Here is a 25,102-nt window from a genome sequence, read left to right on the forward strand (position 1 = left end):
TTTTTTTAAAACAAAATGATTAAAAATTGAAAAAAAAGAATTTCCTTTCTTCTTGTTTTAGGGATCATTTTATTTATTTATTTATTTTAAAATATTTTATTGGGATTTCTTACAACATTCCACACATCAAATTGTATCTAATATATTTGTACATATGTTGCCATCATCATTTTCTAAACACTTACGTTCTATTTGAGCCCTTGGTATCAGTTCCTCTTTTTACCCTCCCTCCCCTAGGGGTCATTTAAAGAGGGAAATAAAGATAAACAGAAGTGCTCAACATGCCATGTTTCATTAGAAAGCTTGCATTTGTATGTGGAACTGCACAGCCTGAAGATTTGATCATGCAAGCTCATTAGGGTCTTCCTGAGATTTCTGCCTTGGGAACTTTAGGAGCCCACTTGACAGCTACACATACCGTTGCCGCTGTCAAGCAGACATTCAAGCCTGAGATAGAATTTGATGAGTCAAATAGCAAATATTTGTGAAACATTGAGCATTAGGTCTTTCTATCATCCAGTCTTTCAATAAATCCGCTAGACTCATTTTTCTGAGTATCTGCTATGTCCTAGGACACTCATTTAGGTACTAGGGCTACAGAAGGAACCCTGGTAGCTCTATCGGCTAAGTCTCAGATTGTGAACTGTTGGTGGTTCAACCACTCTGAGGGGAAAAACGATGAGGCTGTCTACACCTATAAGAAGCGACAGCCTCAAAAACCCTGTGAGGGTTGCTCTGTGGCAGAATCTGCTCAGGACAGCAAGTGGGTTAGGGTCATAGTGGTAGACTAACTGACCAGGCCCTCTTGTGGACTTTACAATCCTGTGCAGAAAGCAAACAGTATCAAACAAAACAGATAAGTAAGATGGTCTCAGTTGTAAGACTAACATAATAATCAAATAATCATTAAGATGATCCTAAAGCAGGGTATGGGACAGAGTGATTGAGGGTAAGGGGGGTATGTCAGGAAGAAGGTCAGGGAAGGTGATGTTTGACCACAGACATGATTGATGAGAAAGACCTGTATTTTGGTCACTATCTGGGAGAAGATTCTAGAAGGTGCAAAGACCTGAAGATGGGAAAAACCTTAACGTATCCATGGAATTGAAAGAAGGCTCATGTGGTTGGTACATGAATGAGTGAAGGGAGGTGTGATAGAAGATGAAGATCATAAGTCAAGGCTAAACATGTAGACTTGACTGTCATCCCAAAGAGAAATGATCGTTTAAAATTTGAAATGATTGGGGTGAGATAAGAAGGGTAAGGGAAAAAGTATAGAGAGAACCATACTAGGCACTGAGGATACTACAAGAGAAAGTAAATCTATATTGCTACAAAATCATAAGCCCTTTATCAAACAAAACGATCAAACTGTAAAGTGATTGTTTCTTGACATCTCCTCTATCTGTCTACAGCACTTCCTGAAGGTGGTGTTTCCATCTCTCTAACCCTTCATCCAAAAATTCTGCATGCTTCAATTTACACCACGTCAAAACGACAGTTTGGCATCCTCAAGAGACTCAAATTGTGTTCCTTAGTAATGTTCTTTGAGTTCGGAGAACAGGAAGAAGTAGGATGGATGTGGTAGTATTTCCTAAAGAAATTCTTGTACGGCTTTGAGATAATTAAAGTTTAGTGTGCCAACCTGGCTGATAAACACATGTGGGGTTAATTGAAGGGTGGAGAAATATATGGCTCGGTGAGCCTCGCCTTTCGAGTTCTCGGATCTCTTGCTTTGTGATGGTAGGACCAGGGTGCAGCTGCCTTAGCCAGTTCCCTGCTTCAGCTGACAAGGCTCACTTCCTGCAAGACATCCCTGAGGAGAAGCCACATGGACCTGCCCCGATGCAGCCCTGGGTGCTGGAGCAGCCGTGTGGAGACCCCTGCCAGCACTGAGATGCTTACATGTTCACTGACTCGGCTTTCCTCCTGCAGTCGGCATCATAGTGTGCGTGTTTTGAGATGGAGGAGGAATTTGTGGATTGGTATAGAACATATGGGCTAATGTTGGACTTGTGGGTTTGGGCAGCACTGGTTTGGGATGTTTTCTTGATATGCACTTATTCTTTATATAAAACTCTCTCTTATACATATGAGTTTCTGTGGATTTGCTTCTCTAATGTACCCAGACTAACACAGGCAGCCCTTGCTACAACCTTTAAAGAGTGAGCAGGTTCATTGTAGTGATGGATAAAATTTCCTCAGCACAACTGTCCTAACCCTTTTCTCACCAATAGTAAGCCACTGGGACTGTCCTGTGTCTTTTGAGTAATTTTATCGATTCTCAAAAACTCACTCAACTGCCATTGAGTTGATTCTGACTCAGAGTGACCCTGTGGAACAGAGTAGACTTGCCCCTATCGGTTTCACCTTTCTCCCAAAGAGCAGCTGGTGGTTTTGAACTGCTCAACTTGTGGTTAGCAGCCCAATGTATAACCCATTATGCCACCAAAGCTCCTAGACTGGACCATGCTCTCTGGATCATATGGGTTAATATAAGACTTGTACATTGGTTACATTGTTCACTCATGCCAATCTTGCTTTAAAAAATGATGGAAAGATCATTGTAGAACACTTTGGGCTGACACTTGTGTCTCAAACATGGTAATACTTGTGCAGAGGGTGGCGACCTGGGCAGTTTTGTTTTACTCTGCACACAGGGCGCCTATGAGTTGGATCTAACTTGGTGGCACTGAACAACAAAAACATGCTGTCAATTGATAATTATCACAGAACTGCAAGCAAGGGGGGTAGAGCGTTATCTATGGCTTACTTCAGAGATAGGCATTTATTTTCCCAAACACAAACAACATGAATATATTGTTATTCCGTACCCCTTGTTTCTTACACAAAAGCTACCATACGATCTGTGCGACTCTGTATCGGCATGTTTAAAATTTAGCTCTATATCTCTGTGATCTGCTCATCTCGGCACATAATAACCCATTTTCCTCATCCTCCTCTTAGGGATGCATAGTGTTCTGTATCGTGGTTTATTTCATCAGTCTGTTCAAGATGGTCGCTTGGGTTGCTTCCAATCTTTTGTTATTTCAAACAATGACACAACAAGTCATCTTGCTTATCTGTCATTTCGATGCATTCAGCTGCATGTGTAGGGATAGCTTCTCGGAAGTGGGCTCGTGAAAACAAATGATAAATGGCAGATATTGCCTCCTTCCTTTTCTAGGTGTTGCACCATTTAAAATTCCCTAAACAGTCTATAATGTTTTACACTTTGTCAGTCTTTCAGGTGCTAAATGGTGTTTCCAGGTAGGTTTCAGGTGCATTTCTGTTATCACAGCTTCCACATTTTAAACATTGTCTTATGTATTCTGTTCTGTAATTTTTTCCCTTAAAAAATCTAAGTTGTAATAAAAAATTTTCACTTCAAATATACAGAATGAAAAGAAAATGCTACAAACTGTAGGTACATAGTTAGCTTAAGTCATTTCCCAGAGAGGGACCACTTCTGAGACAATTTGACGTGTCCTCCTTTTTTCCAATTTTCACTTATAACTAGGTCAGATGCCATGGAATATTAGGAAACTAATGTACTTGGCTTCACAAACTTTTAATATTACTGTGTTAGTCTGGGTAGACTAGAGAAACAAATTCATAGACACTCATGTGTATAAGAGGGAGCTTTATATACAAGAGCAGTTGAATATTGAGAAAATATCCCAGTCCAAATCAAGTCCATAAGTCCAATATTGGCCGACATGTCCGATACCAATCTATAAAGCCCTCTTCAGACTCACAAAATGCATGCAATGTCGCTGAATGCAGGAAAAAATCACAGGTCAGTGGGGGGTAAGTCTTGTGGACCCAATGGTGTTGTAAGCATCTCAGCGCTGGCAGGGGTCTCCACGTGGCTTCTCCGGCTCCAGAAGTCTGACTCCATCAGCCTCTCCCCATGTATCTTCTCCACAGGGATGTCTCACAGGGAGTGAGCATGTGTCCTGCCTCCAGGGAGCTATTTATGTCCTTAGCAACTCCAAGTGAGGTCATCAAGCTACTACCTGATTGACAGGCTAGACTCCACCCCTTCACTCTGAATTCTCAAATTGACACCAGATTCTGTAACTACCACAGTTACTTAGATCCTCTTCAAATAACCAACAACAGCACTTATTTAGTGGGTAGTATACCTAGTCCTTATTTCTTGACTACTTCATTATCCAACATTTTGCATTTACAATGATGGTAGAATTACTGTTCAACTCCTTTGCACAGAAACAATATATGTCTGGCAAGAACAAATGCCAAGGGAAGGGGAGAGAGTAAGGCTGATGTGATGGTTCAGGTTTTATGTCAGATTAGCTGGTTCATGATTCTCAGTGGTTGGGAAGTTACGCAATGATGTGCTTTGATGGTTATATAATGAGAAAGTTTGGTAGTTATGTAAGGATGTAACTTGACAGTTATGTTGTGATATGGTTATCCTTTATTTTGTAGTCTTTGAAGCCTGATTACATTGATCAGTAGGTGAAGAGTGGGTATGATTTGGTCTACAGACCTATGAGTTGTTTGAGAAGCCAAGTTCCCAATGAAACGCTCTACTCTTCCTGGTTATATTTGTTTCTCCACCGATCTCTCAGTTATATCATTCTTTAGTAGGAGTCGCTTTTTAATTTCCTGAGTAAAATGTTCATGTTTGAATACTGCCAAATCTCATTGTTACAACCAAACACCACCATAATAACCCATTGTTTAATGTTCTGGTTCCAAATTAAGTTTGTCATCGTTTTTTGACGAGAATGTCTGGGGCCAATGTAACCCAGAGCTGTCTCTGGCATTACTGCGCACAGTTTTGGCCATATCCAACAGGCATATTCCTTTCCTTACAGGTGGTACTGTGAAGGCAAGGAGCTTGAGAATTCCCCAGATATTCACATCATCCAAGCAGGAAGTCTGCACTCACTGACCATTTCTGAAGCCTTTGAAGAAGACACGGGACGTTATTCTTGCTTTGCTTCTAACATTTATGGGACAGATTCAACATCTGCTGAGATTTATATAGAAGGTAAACAAAAAAAGTATTGAGCATGGCAATTATTAGTAAGATATAGAGTTATAATAAATGTTTATTGCAGGTCTACTAGACTACACCCTAATTTAGGCAGTGGAGCTACAGACAGGGACCAAACAAGAATCCCTCATCTACAAACTCACTGCCATTGAGTCAGTGCTGACTCTTAGTGACTTTGTGTGGCTTTCCAAGACTGTGACTGTTCACGGGAGTCAACAGCCCAGTCTTTCTCTCAAGGAGCTGCTGGTGGTTTCAAACTGCTGACCATGTGGATTGCCACTCATAGCCACCACACCACCAGGAGTCCCCACCTATAGGCTCATGGAAGTTATAAAGAGAGAAACAAAACAAATGAGATTAAATAAAACATATTCAAAAATAAAATATAGATAAAATAAGCACTATATTTGTAAGCACTGTAGAAGAAAAACAAAACAAGGAAAATGTGCATAAGAGTGAGTATGTTTTACTGTGTATATGTCTATTTGTGAGGGTATGCGTGTGTGTGTGTGTGTGTGTGTGTGTGTTGTGTGTGTGTGTGAAAGAGAGAGGGAGAAAGTTGCAACTGTAGGCAGGGTGGTGAGAAAACCGCAGGCAGAGAAACCAATAAGACCATTGGTCCTGAAATAGGCATGTTCCTGCTTTAAGATACAGAGAAACACCAATGTGGCCAGAGTGCAGGGAGCGAGGGAGAAAAGTCACAGGAGTGATGTTAGAGGTTGACAATGGAGAAGAGAAAGGCACATAAGCAGACCATGTATGTGTGTGTAGGTCACTGTCGGGACGTCAGCTTTTAGACTGCAGGAGATGGGAAACTGGAGGATTCTGAGCAGAGGCACGCCATGATCTCACTAGTTTGTCCCAGGCTCATTCTGGCTACTGTTAAGAATCGACTGCAGGGAGACAAGTTGGGGACCTTGGAAAGGCATATCTACTGCCACCAAATCTACATAACTGCCTTCAGGGAAGAAATCAACTTAGGTTCTTAGCATGCTCATCGAAGTTTTAGTTCCTATGTATATTATCTTCTGAAGTTTTTAGGGGCATCTTTAGCTCCTTTCCCACTGACAATACCTTGTACAATCTATTATTTTAGCACTTCATGTTCATTGCTATGGTGTAAATGCCCATTTACCAACCAGAGTTTAGAATCAGAATTGTCTCATTCTTCTTTATATCTCCAATACCTTTTCATTGTTCCAAGCCCATGGTGGCTTGTCAAGAAACTATGATTGAATTAAAGGATACATAGAAGTGTCTTGGTATATTTTTATTCTCAAATTTTTGGGGTATAATAAATAACTCCAAATTTAGCTCTGTCGTGTCTTCCTGGAATTCACTATTTTGAGAGTTAAATCCGGTATCAAAGCTCTGCTAACAGCACTGAGATTGGATTGCTGATTTTCCCCCTCCTTGTAGCAACAGGGTTTTAAACACCCCCGTTGAAGTACAACTTGTTAATATTAGGACTGGACGGAAGGGCATCCACCTACACCTACAATATTTGGAATCCAACTTAATCCCTTCCTTACTCAATCTGTGAAAGCCAAGAGGAATTGCAGCCAACAGAGAATGGCTGCAAAGGTGTTCATTGGGAGTCCAAAGGCAGTAATAAATGTTTCACATACAAGCTAAAGCCAGAGGCTTAAGTGGAGAGGAAATGTTTTGAGAATGATGAGGGCAATGAATGTACAAATGTGCTTTACACAATTGATGTATGTATGGATTGTGATAAGAGTTGTATGAGCCCCTAATAAAATGATTTTTTTAAAAGATGGTTCACATACAAAAACACTTGGAAATTGAACCACAGAATTTGAACTCTATCCCTCAGTTCCCATCTGATCTTAATTTCTCCTGGATAACACTGAGTATTAGAGTTCATTTCTAAGTCTTAGACTCTATAGGTCTTCCGATACCTAAGAACCAATTGAAGAAATCATTATCTTTAAAATCTCCTATCTTGTGTTTATTCCTCCAGGGGTCTCATCTTCTGACTCAGAGGGGGATCCAAACAAAGAAGAGATGAATCGGTAATTCTAATTTTCTGTCTAACAGACTCTAAGCCTCTCTCTTAGCATTTTCGGATCTTGAGAAATTTGGGAACTGGTTATGAAAAATTTCAATCTGCAGGAGTGGCTGCGGGATATGACCTCAAAAGAAAAGACTGGGTAGATTTGGAGAAAACTCTATTTTTTTCCCTTTAATCTTTCTTAGCAGCTTATTTTAATAGGCTTAATATTTTTAGATGAAGTATCACCAATGAAGTGTCATATCACTTTTCTACCCAGTAAAATAAATAAGTAAAAATAACTCAGTGGTTTAAAATACTCCAATAGCACAATATCTGGTTATATTAAATTACATCTAGATAAATAGGGTTTTATATAGGATTTTCTTGGCTCTTATCTTATAGAAGCAGATCATCAGGCCCTTCTTTTATAGTTCTGTAGTTTCTTCCAAACTGCCAACTTTTAGGTTTGATACACACCAGGGTAAGCCCAGAAGTATTGCTACTGGGATCGCAGCTCATACATGCATGCATTTATTCCAAACACAGCGTGTGAAACGGGTCTCTTCCAGTCAGTGGCTGGCGACAGACAAGTTCACTCGGTAATACGCCTGTCTTCTTAGCCTTAGGGTGCCTTCCCCAAAACAGCCAATCAAAACAGTGATGTCCAGAGAATCTGCTCAAAAACAGAAGAAAACTCCAAAACCCACTGCCACTGAGTTGAGTCCAGCTCACAGTGAAGTGACCCTGTAGGACCGAGTAGAACTGCCCCGGTGGGTTTTCGAGCCCATCACTCTTTCTGGGAGTAGAAAGCCTTTCTCGGGAAAGCAAGTGGTTTAAACTGCCGATCTTGCAGTTAACAGATCGCATAGCCCCCTACGTCACCAGGGCTCGAGGTCAGCTCAGTAGTTATGGTGACTGATTCTTGGGATTCCCAAGGGGGAATTCTAAAGAATATAGGATGATCCCATGGTTTACTAGGAAAAGGTTTTTAAAAATGGAAACCTGCATCGGTGAGGAATAAGTCAGGAAAGCTGCAGTGAGGAATATTTTCCCGTCACGGAAATGCACCTGCTCATGCTTCAGGTGCAGCAGGGGTTACCCTCCGAGATGGCCTTTGGCCAATTGTGCCCCAGCTACTATACCGTCATTATCTTACCCCTGGAGGCTTGTTTGTCCCCCCCAAAGTCACAAAACAAGGGGAAGGAACATGATTTGAGTCCCTCATGGATGTCCAAAGTGGTGTATTGATTTTTTTTCACATGCTGGCTTGCAAATTAAAGAATGCAAAATTCTTCCAGGAGAGGTTAGGGAGATGGAAGACTGCCTTCAGATGGTGTACAGACCCAGAGAGAGGATATACCAAGGAGCATTCGCTTTAAAAGAAAAATTTTTAAAAAAATGTTTTTAAGAAGCACTCACTTCACATTTTGATAGTTCTGTTCAATAAAAATTTCCATGATTTTATAGCAATGTTCTTTTACTTATCTTCTTAATCCAAGGAGCTTCAGAAAGTTTGCAGGGAGTGGAATGAAAAGATCATGAAAATTTCCCACAAACGTTTTGAAGTTCCTTTATATGTGAAATGATCTGGACAAGTCATAGACTTTCAGCATCTGCACTGACCACTAATCAAAGTTGCATCCTTCCATTCATTCATTCATTCATTCATTCATTTCCACAAACATTAGCTGAGCACCTGCTCTATATCAAGCACCGTGCTAGCTGCACTAGATATAAAGAAAACTCAGATATTTCTTGCCTACAACTGGCTAATAGTCTAGTAGAGACATTAATACAGCAGGTACTTTTAAAACATATACCATGCAGATAGCCCTTAAGAATAAGAATGTATAGCAGCTTCCATAACATAACCATATATGGTTATATTGGATTTGACGCAAAGGACTATTAATGGTTCAGTGAGGGATGAGCATGACGAGGAGAGACTCTGATCTGAGTCTCAAAGACAAGTGGATAGACACCCCCAAGTCAAAGGGAGGAAAGGTGCTTCAGGCAGAGGAGGCTGTGCACAGAAGGCAGGGAAACTGGAAACAGACGTGGTAGCTATTCATGGAGATTCCCTGGAACAAATACAGTGTGTGTATTCATTAACAAGAGTCGTTGAAGAGTTGTTAGAAATGTTTTGTATACTCTGTTATCCTCTAGCGAGGGTAAACACCTTCAGGGCAAAAAACATGTCCCGTTCTTTAAGATTCTTTGTGTGTGTTTATCTTAGAATGAGATAAATTTAGCTTCATCTAAGTTTAACTTCTGTGCAGAAATTGAAATTCATAACTAGTGGAAATGACCCCCTTAGTCTTTCTCATGGTTTTCCTGTTCTCTCCTGCTTGGTTTTATGTCAGGCATGTCCTTTGTGGTCTTCCTGTAAACGTCAGCCTTTTGTTCTCCTTTTAGCATCCAAACTACAGGAGGGGGTACCCAAAAAAAACAAACAGAAATTGCACTGGGCAGTTTTCCTGCTAGGCAAGCCTCAAGCAACTTGCCCTGCGTTAGTGCACCCAGTGGTGTCGCCTGGGAAGGTTCTCTCTGGTCCCAGTGAATTTTTTCGTAGGAGCGCTTTTGCTGGAACCTCATTTTTTGTGATGGCTGATTTAAGAGAACAGCACTCGGCTGTGAAATTTTGTTTCCTGTTCAGGAACAATGCCGCGGAAACTGTTGTGGTGTTGAACACAGCTTACAAGGACAGTGCTATGGGAAAAACTCAAATGTACGAGTGGTTTTCTTGTTTCAAAAAAGTTAAAATGTCAATTGATGACAAACCTCCTTCTGGACGTCCATCAACTTCCTGAACAGAAAAATTGTAGTACATTTGGAGTTCGTTTCACCAGGTCGCACTGTTAATCAAGCTTTCTGTTTAGAGGTTTTGGAAAGACTACATAACAATATGCCACACACAAAAAGGCCTGGTTTGTGGCAGATGGAGGACTGGTTTTGCCACCACAACAATGCACCTGCTCACACAGCCATCTCAGTGCACCAGTTTTTGGCAAAAACAGCATGTTTCTCTTTCCCCACACACCTTACTCACCTGACCTCCCTCCATGTGACTTCTTTTTGTTTCTGTGAATGAAGAGGGACATGAAAGGACAGTAATTTGACAACGTAGAAGAGGTGAAGAAAAAAACAAGGGAGGTGCTGTCAGCCATCCAAACAGATGAGTTTGAAAAATGTTTCTAAGAATGGAATCGCAGGTTTCACAAATATATTAAGTGTAATGGACAGTACTTTGAAACTGTTAAGCTGTTTGGTAAAAAAATTTAAATACATAGCTTTGAAAAAAAAATCCAGGTTTTTTTTGGAGGGGGGAGAACCCCTCATACCAGTTATTTCTAAGAGAAATTTCTGATCCTATCATTTTCTGGCCTGAAAAAATGATCCAGAAGACATCAACAAAATACATCTCCAAAAGTCCCCTCCGCACATGCTTCTGTCTTACCTCTCGAAGTTGTTAATGTGTTTGACTCCCCGGCTACTCTGAAAGCAACTAACTCAAGGACAGGCGTGATGCTGCCTGCCTTGCCTTTTCAGCTTCTAACCCTAGGGTGCCTGACCATCAGGTGGGGTGTTTGTTTCCCCTCTGTTTGTGCTTGCTTGCTTGAATTTTTTTCCCTCTTTTTTTATCTCAGGAGATTGATTGATGACATACCCTTTACAACACTATTGCAGTAATATATAACAGAGAAGCCCCTTTTCAAATTTTTATTATAACCCTCAACACCACTGCCTTCGAGTTGACTGGATTTTGTCTCCTTCCGACCCTGTAGCAGAGAGTGAAACTGCCCAGAGTTTCCCAGGTGGTCATCTCTATGGGAGCAGATGGCCACACCATTCTCCCTGGGGTAGCTGTTATGGTCAAACTGCTAACTTTCTAAATGGCGTCTCAGTGCTTTAACCACTATCCCATCAGGACTCTTGATCACAGGCCTTAGGATTTACAACGTATATACTTCAGGCAACATAGCAGTGCCGGATTCATCTCATTCATCACTGTCTACGTGCACAGCAGAGAATGCCTCAGTCAGCACTTGTGGAAAATGGTCGAATGAGGATTTTTTTATTACATCCATATATAAGCAGTAGTGGCATTATATAACTCTGTTGAAAGAATTGTCATAAATACAACTTTCCTCTAGTTCCTAAATGTTTCCTCCCCGCTCCCACTACCATGACTCGAATTCGACCTTGCAAGTCTGGCTAGACCAGAGGAGGTACACTGGTACAGATAGGAACTGAAAATACAGGGAATCCAGGGCGGATGAGCCCTATAGGACCAGTGGTGTGAGTGGCGAAACAGGGAGGGTAAAGGGAGAATGGGTAGGAAAGAGGAAACCGATTACAAGGAACTATGTGTGACCTCCTCCCTGGGGGACAGACACCGAAAAGTGGGTGAAGGGAGAAGTCGGACAGGGCAAGATATGACAAAATACCAATTTATAAACTATCAAGGGCTCATGAGGGAGGCGGGGAGCGGGGAGGGAGGGGAAAAATGTTTTGAGAATGATGTACAAATGCGCTTTACACAATTGATGTGTGTATGGATTGCGATAACAGTTGTATGAGCCCCTAATAAAATGTTTTTTTTTTTAAAAAGAAGAAAGAATTGTCATAAACAATGTTAGGTCTGTTTTATAACCTATATTTTAATAATTTCTCAGAATCCAGAAGCCAAATGAGCAGTCGGCCCTTCCCACTACCTCTGCAGCCATCCCTCCAGCGGCACCACCAGCCCAGACTTTGGTGGCCCAGCCCAGTGTGTCCACCATCCAGCAGGTACAAGGACCATGGCGGTGACAGAAAGACACTATGACCACGACCACCTTGTACGACATGATCATGCCCCTTCCTGATACGTTAACTTCATTTATTGCAATTTCATAATGAGGTTGGGCAACACGCTCCATGATCATAATAATCACTTTGTACTTCTGTTATCTAATATCAGTGGCTCCTCTTGCTTTGGGGACATATTCTGCGATTTCATAGACAAATTTCATTTAAAAAAAAACTTTCCAAATAGGTATCTCTGATATTCCAGTTTCATGAAGCGTATGAAGTACATATACTGTGGACTGTCATCTCACTCACTGGCCCCAAAAGAACATTCTATACTATGAACATTCTATACTATGGAGCTTCAAGGAATTATACTTTCTAAATGGAACAACCATGAGCGTTCATCAAAGTAATGAATAGCAATAATACATGCTTCTTGTAAAAAACTTTCAGGAAGTACAAAAGTGCACTAAGCAAAAAACAGTGAAGGCTTGACTCCTGGGTGCCCACTTCCCAAGGCATCGCCTACTAATAGTTTCTGGCACAGGCATTTTCTCTGAATATAGAATAATATATGAAAGGGTTCCAAAAAGGTGGGGAAATTCCAATGTCTTTTTAAAATTGTTTTATTGATCCAATATCTTTTTATTCCACTTCCCTGAACTTTTTGAAGCCCCTTCATAGGCATACTGTACTTTAAAACATATGAAATCATAGTATCTAAAGATATTGTTATTGTCATACCAATAGTTACTAATTTATATAAGTAAATATATTAAGATATATTGATCTGCAACTAAAAAAATACATAACGAGAATTACTGACTTCACTCAGCTCCTGCCATCGAGTTGATTTTGACTCATCAAGACTCTATCCAGGTTTTCCAGGACAGTCAATCTTTGCAGGAGTCTCTTTTTCAGAGTTAGGTGGGTTTGAACTGCAAGGTTTGTGGTTAGCAGGCCAATGCTTACCTCACGGCACTACCAAGGCTCCTTCTTAGTAATGCAAAGGGGTCAAATTTTTACTCCAATCCAGGGTTTTTTCAAACTGTGACCTGTGGAAGCCAAGAGGATCAGGGCTAATGACATAAGTCTTTGTGTGTGGTCAACTCACTGCCATCAAGTCAATTCTGATTCAGAGCGACCCTATTCTACATGCAAGGAGCCTTGGTGGTGTAGTGGTTATGCGTTGGACTGCCATGCGCATGGTCGGCAGTTCAAAACCACCAGCAGCTCCTCAGGAGAAAGACTGGGCTTTCTAGTCTTGTAAATAGTTTCAGGAAAACCTACATGGGTTGCTATGAGCCAGCATTGACTCGATGGCAGTGAGTTTGGGTTTATTTTATGTGCCAAGGGGGGCTGAGGGCATAGTGGTTAGGAATTTGGCTGCAAACCACATGAGCAGCCGTTCAAAACCACCAGCTGGTCCCCAGTTTACAGGGGCAGTTCTACCTTATCCTATAGGTTTTGGTAAGTTTTGTTTCATGTGCAGAGAGGATCAAAATGTTCACTGCCCAGTTGGGTTCTGACTCATGACCAGCCTATAGGACAGGGTAGAACTGCCCCTGTGGGTTTCTGTGACTGGAGCTCTTTACATAAGAAAGCCTCATCCTTCTCCCCCAGATCGGCTGGGGGTTTCCAACTGCTTCCTTTCTGGTTGGCAGCCCAACGCCACCATGATTCAGCCGGGATGAGAGGCATGTATTTCACAGTCACCATGACCTGCAAAGAGATGATTCGATTCATTTTAAAACTTGAAGTCACAGGCAGACTATAGATATGCCAGTCTTTTGGTTTGAAGTTAATTTCATATACAAGATACAAATCCTTTATCTATATCTATTTATCAATCTCTCTAATCATAGTAACTCTTGTTGCTTCCCTTCCAGCCGGGTCAGAGCCCTACCAACTATTTGCAAGGATTGGATGGAAAACCCATCATCGCAGCACCTGTGTTTACAAAGGTAACCGCAACGTTATTTTTCTGTCATGGACTGAAATACACGCCAGCCTCCAAACAAAGGAGCAGGGAGCTAAAATGTAGGAATTTTTCTGGCAGAAATTTGGCAGCATAGTGCTTTGATCCCTTTTTGCTCTTTTGATTTTGGTAATTATTATGACGATCACTTCAGATCCCAGATTTCTAGTAACAGTTTTTGAAAATGGAAGAAATATCTTGTCCCTCACTCCATGGTCATCTTTTTGCCAACATCCAGAATGGTCATGCCTCAATCCCATCTGATGCATTTCTGGCATCTTACTACTGGGGGGTGGGGGGTGTCTGGATTGTGAAAAGGATCAGATTGCATATGCTTGTGGTGGTGCTCCAGGGGATTAAATCCTCTCTGGAGGCCTTCTAGATAGCTTAACTCTAGGACAAAGAGCTTTCTTTGTCTCGTCTGTGCAATTGACCCTGTGGTGGCAACAAAATCTGACTCTCATTGACTCTGCAGTTAGAGCTGGACATTTTAGTCAGGCTCCTTCATTTACAAGTGAAACAAACAAACCAGACAAGGAAGAGTCAGAGAGATTTAAGGATTCATTCAACGTCATCAAAACCAGAACACCAAACTCCTTGCCACTGAGTTGATTCCAACTCATAGCGACCCTTTAGGACAGAGTGGAACTGTCCCGTACGTTTTCCAGTTCCGTAAATCTTTATGGGAGCAGACCACCACATCCTTTTCCCTCAACGCCTCTGGTAGACTGGAAAAGCAAGCTCACTGCCATCTAGTTGATGCCAACTCATAGCAATGCTACAAGACAAGATAGAACTGCCCCTGTGAGTTTCTGAGACGGAACCCTTCACAGGAGTAGAAAGCCCCTTCTTTCTCCCAAGGTGGTTTCAAACTGCTGACCTTGCAGTAAGCAGCACGATCCATAACCACTATGCCCCAGGGCTCTGGCGGTAGGTTTGAACTGCCTACCAAATGACAAGGCCCTGCACCACCAGGAATCCCTTCCAATGTCACACTGCTAGTTAATGACAGAGTCAGGACTAGAAACAAGTTTCCCTGATTTGTTGTCTATTGTCCTTTTCCTTACATGGCACAGACTTTGTCTGCCTAGTGCCGGAGGCAATAAGAGCAAAGGTGAAAATTTGAGTTGCATGAGATTTGGGGGTACTATGAAGATCAAAGGATGGAATATTTGCCTGGGTTTACTATTTATTATTGATATAAAAGATAAATTTAGATACAAAGCTTAAAATATGTGTTGTTTCAGAGCAGTGGTTCTCAATCACTGTTAATTTTGGCCCACTCCTCAGGGTCATTTGGTAGTGTCCGAAGACATTTTTGGTTGTCACAAATAGGGGGCTGTGCTACTTGCAGTTAATAGGTAAAAACCAGCGATGTTGCTAAACATTATACATTGCATAGGACTCAGTGCCCTTCTCACCTCCCATCTCCCACCCCCTGCAAGAAACACACACACACACACACTCACACACACACAAGATTACCTCCAGAGATTCACCTCCCTCTCAACATCACTAAAGCTATGGCTGAAACTCTCAACGAGAGTTGCAAACTAAAGCAATGATCACGGAGTCTACTTCCCATGAGCTCTGCTCCTCCAAGGACAGCTAAGTCCCCATCGCCCGTGGACACCTTCATGTCAAGGTCAGTGCACCAGACCCGTTCATCCAAGGTGGTTTCTCAAGATCTAGAGTTAGACGTATTTGCCCGGAGCCATATCAGTTAGGCATGTGGTGAAACAAGATCCTCTCCGTTTTCCAGATTAATTTTTAGAATCTGACTTATATTTTGAGTTTCAGCTTTTCTGATTGCACAGGTAGACCTGTTGTGTGTAACTAACAGAAACCCGAACCAATGAGCAGTCATTCCGTTCACAGTGACCCTATGGGACAGGGCAGAACAGTGTGAGTGTGTCAGTGTGAGTGGGTTTCCAAGTGTGTAAGTCTTTATGAGAGCAGAAAGCCTCACCTTTCTAGCCTGGCACTCCTGGTAGGTCCAAACTTCTGACCTGTGGTTAGCAGCCCAATGCAAAACCCACCACACCGACAGTAGCTGGTATGGTGCCTTGAAGTGAAGGCGCCCACGGGAGTTATGGTTTTAGTTTCCCTTTGAGACGCAGTGCTTATGGAAAGCAGACATTATTATTATTATTATTACTTTCAGTTTTAAGCTCTCATTGAGAGTTTCAACCAAGCTTTATTGATGTTGAAAATAGGTAATTTTGTGTGTGTGTGTGTGTGTGTGTGTGTGTGTGTGTGTTTCTCGAAGGGGCTGGGGGATGGGAGGTGAGGAGGGCACTAAATCCTATGGAATGTATACTGTCTATTGCTTCCGTTAAGCCTCCTATCCTTAAAGCAATGGCCTAAGAGGGTCAGAAATCAACACATTTAATTGAATTTGTCCTGCCTCTTTGTCACATGGAAGCCCCGGTGATGTACTAGGTTATACATTGAGCTACTAAGCACAAGACCAGTGGTTCAAACCCACCAGACACTCCTCAGGAGAATGATGAGGCTTCTCATTCCTGTAAAGACTTCGTCTCAGAAGCCCACGGGGACAGTTCTAGTCTGTCTGTAGGGTGATTATGAATTGGAGTTGACTCAATGGTGGGGATTTCACCTTAGAGACAATGCTGACTCTTCAAGAAACCAAAACACAGAATAACTGATACCCAGTTCTAACTAGTCTCTGGTTCTCATCCCTTCCTACTACTATCTACCTAGCCAGGCAGCAGAGAGGTAGCTGTGTTTTCCTGGGTTTTAAATTTTCTAGATGCCCCATCTTCTCTCACCTGAGGCGTACCTCTGCTGCAGTATTCATCTCAGCAATAAAGCTGTTTACCTTCCATCTCTCCCGAGTACCTTGAAGGCAGGGACTAGTTCTTGTCCATTATTGTGATCTTTATAATCGGCACAGCAGACAGTCACAAAGGAAATAATAAGATTCAAAGCTATTTTTGTTATTTAATTCCAACAGGACTTCTCCAGTTATCCACTACATCAAATCTTCATACCCTAATCATAACATCAGATTTAGCTGCTTTTGTGTGGTGACCCTGATTACCTTCTCCAATTAGATTCTTTGATAGGCAGATCTGTACGCCTTTGATAAATAGAACTGGAAACACGAATTAATCATTGGCACATGTTGTTTGTTGTGTAAAACTTAGAAAAGCATTAGATTCTTTTTTCAGAATATAATATATTAGATTCTTGATGGCAAAACAGTCCTTCGTCCACAGACCCGACTGCTGGTGAGGTTTCCCCTCGCCCGTCCTCGGACAGGGGCTTCTGCCGTCATAAATGAGATCAGGATTTTTCAGATGCCAGGTCCTAGGAGCTGCGAGGGCAGAAATTCCAGAGGGACTTATCAGCGCCCTGCGCTTGCGCTGGTTTCCGTCAGAGGGCAAGATTGAGGTCACAGTCACTGCCGGTGTCCTTAGCAAGGTTCTGAGTCAGAGCTGCTGATCACGGTCCTCCGTGGCCGCGCGCCACCATCATAGATCGCTTGTATGCGTGAGTTCAGGTTATTCCTGCGCCGCGGCATCTGGCAGTCCAACTCCAATGACTCACTTTCCATACTGCCCAGCAGAGCAATACTTGGTCAATAATCGCAAGAAGGCATCATATTTTATTTTTGTAGTAACAATTAGAGAGCAGAGTTTTCTATCAGCATGATTTCATTTACCTTGTGTTGCCTCCTTTCTAGAGGTGGGATCATTGAGATTCAAAATGAAAAGGAGAGTTGCCTAGCAAAGAGAGGCCCGGTTTGGGAGAAGACTATGGGATTTCATATGCTAGCCGTCTACTCAACTCCTAGGCAATATGTATGTTTTAAAATTCTGTTAATACCTGTGGATAGAGAGAGACACTCTGGCACCCCCAAACAGAATGAGAAGCGCTTTCACTCTGTTTGGGGGAGGTGGGGGGTAGGCGGGGTAGAGGGAGTGAGAACAGGCGTCTCCTTTCTTGAGTATAAGAGAGGTCGATGATCAAATTAGAATCTTACTCCTGTTCCTGCCCTCCAGCAGCAGCTGCGCTGGCGGCCTGTCAAGGCTGCGGCAGCCCTGGCTCCAGCTGCTTCAGCAGTAATTTGAAGAGAGCCAGGGGGCAGGGGCAGTGAGAATGTGAAGCGTGGGTTCCTTGTATAATAGCAGGGAACCTTGAAATAACTGGGTTAGTGGCCGGATCCAGATTTCTGAAGATTACATAGACCCCTCTCCTCAAGCCCACTTTCCGGAGACATTTCAGATTCAACTGGTGCTCTGGGTACCTGTGACAAGCAAGGGACAAGCAAGACTTTAGTCAGACATTATTGATCACTGAAAGCTGATTTAAGAAACAAGCAAACAGTTTAGCTTATCGATTATACACAATCACTTGTGACACCTCCCAAGGTTACTGGCTAAGAAAAGGAGTGAAGTGATTGTATGAACCTTGTAGCTGACATCTTTTAACCCACATGGGAGCTGCCCTTTCTCCAGCGTGACTCCACATTATGTTTGTGGACTTTGGACGCACATCCCTGCTTCTGGCACAGTGCTTACAGAGCAAGCACGTGGTGACTTTCTCCTGTGGTCAATCACTTCCATTTCAACAAAGGAAGAATTGCTGGTTTTATTGCTTTGGGCTTCTGAAGATCTTTAGGAAAAACAGAGAGAAATCCAATGGAAGATAGCCTAATCATGATCTTGGTTATCAAGGTGCCTGCCAAAGAACGATCGATCGGTATGGTGACATACACCCCTCCCCCCAAAAATAGTGCACTTTGGATATTGTTTACCTCAGAAGGTACCTCCAGTCCAGTCGCTTTCGTTCAGATCCATAAGTCCTAGTAAAGACTAATTTAATCTTTGTTGGTCGTGGATTGTCTCATTTGTCTCACCTATTAAAATCAAGGTGATTTCATTAAAATCAAGAGGAATGTGATCAATTCAAGTCTGTACAAATCATGCCATTAGGAACAACACGGTGGGATAACTGCCTTGGGTCCTGTTGTATAACCAGGCGAGCTATTTCCTTCCCGTGAGACGTTTCATATATATAATTTTTTTCCCAGCAACAACAGGGGTCATTATCCTAAAATTTCCAAAAATATGACCCCCAACAACTTTTTTCTATGTGGCTCATAAGACAATGACCCTTGGCCCTCCTGTACTAAGTTTTGATGTGGCGCAACGAGAATGAGCCTCTGTCTCAGATCACAGGCACTTACAGGCCCTCTTCCAAACTCTTGAGTATCTCAGAATCTTGGCTAGACTCTCAAATAGAACACAGTTATTGGTTTCAATGTCAACTGATTAATAGCAGCCAAGTAATTTCAAATAGACATCAATAAAGCATTACCAGAAATTGAAGAAGAAGATGTGGAATGTGGGAGATCATTGACGAAAGCAGAGAATATTGGAGAGGTGCTTACCTGTATTTGACTATGCAAAGACATTCTGCTGTGAAGATCATAACAAATGATGGATAACATTGAGAAGAATGGGAATTCCCGAATACTCAGTGCTTGTTAAGGACCTGTGGTATGCAAATGACACGCCCATACCTGCTTGCTGAAGTAGAGAGCTTGACACAAAGACTTCAGCCTCCAATGTAGATAACACCTCAACATAAAGAAAAGAGTAATCCTCATAACTTGACCAATAAGCAACTTCATGATAAGCAGAGTAACTAGTCAAGCGGTCAAGATTTCATTTTACTGAAATCTACAATCAGCATCCATAGAAGCTCCCTCAAATCACTGGCATCAAGTTGATTGCAACTCACAGCGACCCTATAAGACAGGGTAGAACTGCCCCTGTAGGTTTCTGAGACTGTAATTCTTTTTTTTTTAACAGTTTCATTGGCATATAATTTACATATCATACAATTTAATCGTTCAGTCATTCAATCATATCAAAGAGAATTGTGCAACCATTCCCATAACCATTTTAGAACATCCCTCTCCCCCACATTGGTTAAATCGCCTTTAAAATGAATTGTGCAATCGCAGTCCATTCTAGTGCTCCCTCCCGCTGTAATTCTTTATGTGAGTAGAAAGCCTTGTCTTTCTTTCAAGGAGAGGCTTGTGGTTTTGAACCACTGATACTCTAGGTAGCAGCCCAACCCCTAACCACTACATACCAGGGTTCAGCAGTCAAGAAAGCAAATGGCCTGTTGCAGAGGACTAAAGTGCACCTGACCCAAGCCATACTATGTCTACTTCCCTCGTACCTGTACGCAAATGCTGAACAATGAGGGGAAAAGGCTATAGATGCAATGCATTTGAACTATGGTGTTATCGAAGAATATTAAATGTACCCTGGACTGCCAGAAGAGCAAAACATCTATTTTGGAAGAACTACAGCTAGAATGTTCCATAGAACTGAGGATAGCGAGGCAGCCTCACATTCTTTGGGCCTGTTATCAAGAGGGACTAATCCTGGCAGTATCCTGCTTGGTACAGTAGAGGGAAGACCCTCAGGAGACAGATTGACACAGTGGTTGCAACAATGGACTCAAGCAACAATAATTGTGAGGGTGGTGCCGGACCGGGCAGTGCTTTGTTCTATTGTTAACAGTCATAACCTACTGGAGCCTACTAAACGACAACTAACTCCAACATAACTACAACGTCAGTCTAAGGAGCCCTAGACCGCTTACCAAGAGCTGGTTGCTTGACCCTTCCAGCTACTCCCGGAAGGGAAGATGTGGCACTGTACTCTGTAAAGATTGCAACCTTAGAACCCTCTGAGGCAGTTAACTCTGTCCTACAGATCGTCTGACAGCGTCCAACAACGTTGGTCACCAAACTCCATCCAGACTCTTAAAGAGTCGCTATGAAAGCAGAGCTTTGGTGTGACGCTGTGAATTGAGAAGTGATTCATATAAACTGCATTTGAACTAACTACAACTTATGTGTGAGATAAATATGTAAGTTAGCTACATTTTGGTTATATCCAATTCTATATATGTACCATATATCCTTATGCAATAAGTTCCTGTCACCCATTTTTTATTTTTGTTTTCTAATTTGTTTGCTTCAAGAACGACTAAAAACTCATTAAATGATAGGAATCACAGATCACTGTCTGACTTCTATTAAAGTTTTTAATAGGTCCCAAGCTGGCATTTTAGCACAGAGTCTGCTCAGATGTCCGGATGGAGGCCATGTGCTCTGGCTTGCTAGCAAAATCTGAGACTAGATTGGCACTTGTTTGTTCTTATTAAAGGATCTCAATGCCACAGTGATTAGGCACTGGAATGCCATCCAAAAGGTTAATGGTTCAAATCCACCATTGACTCAGGGTGGTTTTTGAAAATCTTTTATTCCACCAGAGAAAGACGTGGCAGTCTGCTTCCATAAAGATCTCTGGCCTTGGAGACCCTATGGGACAGCTCTAGTTTGTCTTAGAGGGTAATTTTTTTTTAATAAATCATTTTATTGGGGGCTCTTACAGCTCTTATAACATCCATACATCAATTGTATCAAGCACACTTGTACATATGTTGCCATCATCATTTCCAAAACATTTTCTTTCTACTTGAGCCCTTGGTATTATCTCCTCTTTTTTCCCCTCCCTCCCCCACCCTTGCACCCTCCTGAATTAGAGGGTCATTCTTATAATCAACTTGAGATCAATGTTTTTGTTAACACCCCACCCTTGCCACCAGATGTTGTTTTGGTTAGACAAGGAATAAAGTGATTTTTCAGTCAAAAAGTTCTTTATTCATTTCGAAATCATTCTGCCCTAACCATGTTCTGAATTACTTCAACAAATGTGGAGGCACAAAGGGAACAGAATACTAACACTGAACGACAGTGCCCCTCATCAGTTACAGTACCAACTTACACACTCTTCTGAGGTTAAAAGTAAGTCTACTGGAGCTACGGCGGTCTGGTTAGCCCAACCATTACATTCCTTAGGAAAAGAGCCCTGGTGGTGCACTAGGCAAAGTTCTTAGCTGCTAACCAACCAGGTTGTGGTGTGAACCTGCCAGCCACTCTCCGAAAGAAAAGTGTGCCAACAGCTCTACCCCACCCGAAGGATCACCATAGGCGGAAAGCAACTCAGTGGCAATAGCCTTGGGGGTTTTGTTTGTTTGTTTGTTTGTTTGTTCGTATTCCTTAGGCAAATGCCCTCATTATCAAGGGCGTCGCATACAAAACAGTGTACGTTTTTCAGACAAGAATTGTAAACAATGATACCATTCTTCTAAGAGTGAATGACATAAGTAGTAAACCCATTGGTTTTCCCTTTCTCTGAAACAAATGTGGCTCTTGCCTAAATGCAGGTCTCAAGATTTGTTACTTACAGAATTCATGGAGGATGCTTACTCATAACCTTTCCATAGTTAAAGGCATTGGGCCAAAAACAAAACAATAACCTCATGCGTGCCAGTGAAGTACTAGACTTAAACGTAGTATTTTTGCACACCCCCTGGATGAGACATTAAGGGTGGCTAAGTGAGATGGGTGGATACAACAGCCACAACAATGGGCTTACACTTGTCGATGGTTGTGAAGCTGGCACAGGGCTGGACAGTGTTTTACTCTGTTCTACGTTAGATAAGGTCACCAAGAGTCGGAGCCCACTCGGCAGCAACTCACAACAACAATGATATACTTAGTCCTGAAGCAGGGTGGTAACAGACAAAGAGAATATGGTTACAGCTTTCTGTGGGCCCAGGTGATTCAATCTTCCAAAGTGCCTAGGCACCACGTACATCCATGGACTAGAAGCTGCTGGAGATGTGGAAGACTTGGAGAAAATGCAACTTTTGCTGACTTTTTTTTTTTAACAGCAAGGAAAGTAGGTTCCAAGAGCACGCACGTTTGGGATCTGGCAACATCCTTCTCCTTACAGATGCTGCAGAACCTATCCGCCTCCGAGGGCCAGCTGGTGGTCTTCGAGTGCAGAGTGAAAGGAGCCCCATCTCCTAAGGTTGAGTGGTACAGAGAAGGGACCTTGATAGAAGATTCTCCAGACTTTCGAATTTTACAGAAAAGTGAGTGGATGCCTAAAATTATTTTTCTGATCCTTTCTTCTCCATTTTTGAGATGTAGTAAATATACGTAACAAGACATTTGCTATATACGTAACAAGACATTTGCTATTTCTACATTCTTCACACCCCACAGTTCAGTGACATTATTGTGCTCATCACTATTAACCATGCCTGAGATTCTGATAATTAAAAAATAATAATTTTATTGGAGGCTCTTACAGCTCTTATATCATTCCATAATCAATTGTATCAAGCATATTTGTACATATGTTGCCATCATCATTTTCTAAACATTTACTTTCTATTTGAGCCCTTGGTATCAGCTCCTGTTTTTTTTTCTCTCCTTCCCCTCCCCCCCTTATGACCCCTTGATAAATTATAAATTATTATTGTTTTCATATCTTACACTGACCACTGTCTCCCTTCACCCACATTTTTGTTGTTCATCCCCCTGGGGTGTGTGTGTGATTCATCGATTATTGCGATCTGTTCCCTTTTCCTCCCCACCTTCCCCCTACCCTCCTGGTATCCCTACTCCCATTTCTGTTCCTGAGGGGTTTATCTGACCTGGATTCCATGTGCATTGAGCTCTTATCTGTACCAGTGCATATGCTCTAGTCTAGCCAGAACTGAAAGGCAGGACTGGGGTCATGATAGTGGGGGTGGAACGGGGGTGAGGAAGCCTCAAAGAATCAGAAGAATATTGTGTGTTTCATCTGTGCTATACTGCACCCTGGTTGATTCATCCCTTCCTTGGGACCCTTCTGTGAGAGTATGTCCTGTTGTCTACAGTTGGGTTTGGGGTCTCTGCTCTGGGCCCCCTCATTCTCAACAGCATGTTTTTGTTTTGTTTTGCGTCTTCTGGTACCTGTTACCTGATTCCATCAACAGTTCATGATCGCAGAGGCTGGTGTGCTTCTTCCATGTGGGCTTGTTGCTTCTCTGCTAGATATCCACTTGTTCAACTTCAAGCCTTTAAGACCCCAGACACTATATCTTTTGATAGCCAGGCACCATCAGCTTTTTTCACCACATTTGCTTATGCACCAATTTGTTCTTATAAATTTATTTTATAGCTATTTAGCAACTAACTAAAAATGTAAATTATCAAAAAAGAATAAAATAGAAATCACCTTTAAAGCATGCTTCCCCTAAGGCCAAAGTACTACTGATTTTATGGCACAAATTCTTTTGAAATTTTTCCATCCATATATTTTTAAAGTAAAAATAAAGTCATGCTGTGTACATTTTTTTCACTCAGCATTTCATGAACATCTTTCCATGTTAATATGGCTCTCTCTTGCTCTTTAAAACAAACTGGCAACATCCAATCCCATATTTGTTTATCTCCCATTGTTGAACATTTAGATTGTTCCCAAGTTTTTATTATTAAAACTGTATCAATGTATGTTCATAGAGAAAGTTTTTGTGAATATCTATAGTTATAATCTTGGAATAAATCTCTAATACTGGAATTGCTAACATAGTTCACATTTTTTGAAGCTTCCTTGTCCATTGTAAAATGCCATCCCAAAGATTGAGCTTTATGATGATCACAGAGTCGAGCATCCAAACTGGGGTGCTTAAGAGTGAAAGAGATACAAGGAACTATATGTGACCTCCTCCCTGGGGAACACACAACAGAAAAGTGGGTGAAAGGAGACATCGGACAGGGCAAGATATGACAAAATACCAATTTATAAACTATCAAGGGCTCATGCGGGAGGGAGCGGGGAGGGAGGGGAAAAATGAGGACCTAATGTTGGGGGTTTAAGTGGAGAGAAAATGTTTTGAGAATGATGTACAAATGCGCTTTACACAATTGATGTGTGCATGGATTGCGATAACAGTTGTATGAGCCCCTAATAAAATGTTTAAAAAAAAAGAGTGAAAGAGAATGTTATTAATAATGACACAAGAGTGAGAGGCATAAACCATGTCTGCCCCAGGTAGACTGGGACACATGGTGCCCTTGCCATAGTATACAACAACCAGCAATGCTTGGGAAGTCAAAAGACCTACTCATTTTTGTAACTGATAAAACTGTTTTATCAGTTACGAAATAGAATATTGTATCTAAGTTCAACAAGCACTCACTGAAGGCCTGCAATTCAATAAACACTTCATTCAGTATTGCACTAGGCACTTCCAGGACACCGAAGAATTTTAAGATACAGAACCTGCTCTCCAGGGACCTATCTTGAAGCTCTCGCTATCAGAAAGTTCAGAGCAAGAAGTAGATGCGACAGTACATTAAGATGGGAGAACCTGAAGCCAGGCATGGTCTCTCACT

At 41.9% G+C, this 25,102-nt stretch overlaps 1 protein-coding gene across 2 annotated transcripts in view; it reads left to right on the forward strand.

Annotated features, from left to right (window-relative positions):
* MYPN (myopalladin) overlaps positions 1-25,102 on the forward strand; it is a 127,070-nt gene that overhangs the window by 42,238 nt on the left and 59,730 nt on the right. For both annotated transcript variants that reach the window (XM_045291667.1, XM_045291668.1), the window contains exons 3-7: positions 4,848-5,023; positions 7,011-7,062; positions 11,720-11,834; positions 13,727-13,801; positions 22,668-22,809. In XM_045291667.1, the coding sequence (XP_045147602.1) occupies positions 4,848-5,023; positions 7,011-7,062; positions 11,720-11,834; positions 13,727-13,801; positions 22,668-22,809 (560 nt within the window). The remainder of the gene's footprint in view (positions 1-4,847; positions 5,024-7,010; positions 7,063-11,719; positions 11,835-13,726; positions 13,802-22,667; positions 22,810-25,102) is intronic.

The sequence above is a fragment of the Echinops telfairi genome, unplaced genomic scaffold (assembly GCF_000313985.2).
Source record: "Echinops telfairi isolate 266 unplaced genomic scaffold, ASM31398v2 ScPeMD7_70;HRSCAF=299, whole genome shotgun sequence".
Taxonomy (NCBI): domain Eukaryota; kingdom Metazoa; phylum Chordata; class Mammalia; order Afrosoricida; family Tenrecidae; genus Echinops; species Echinops telfairi.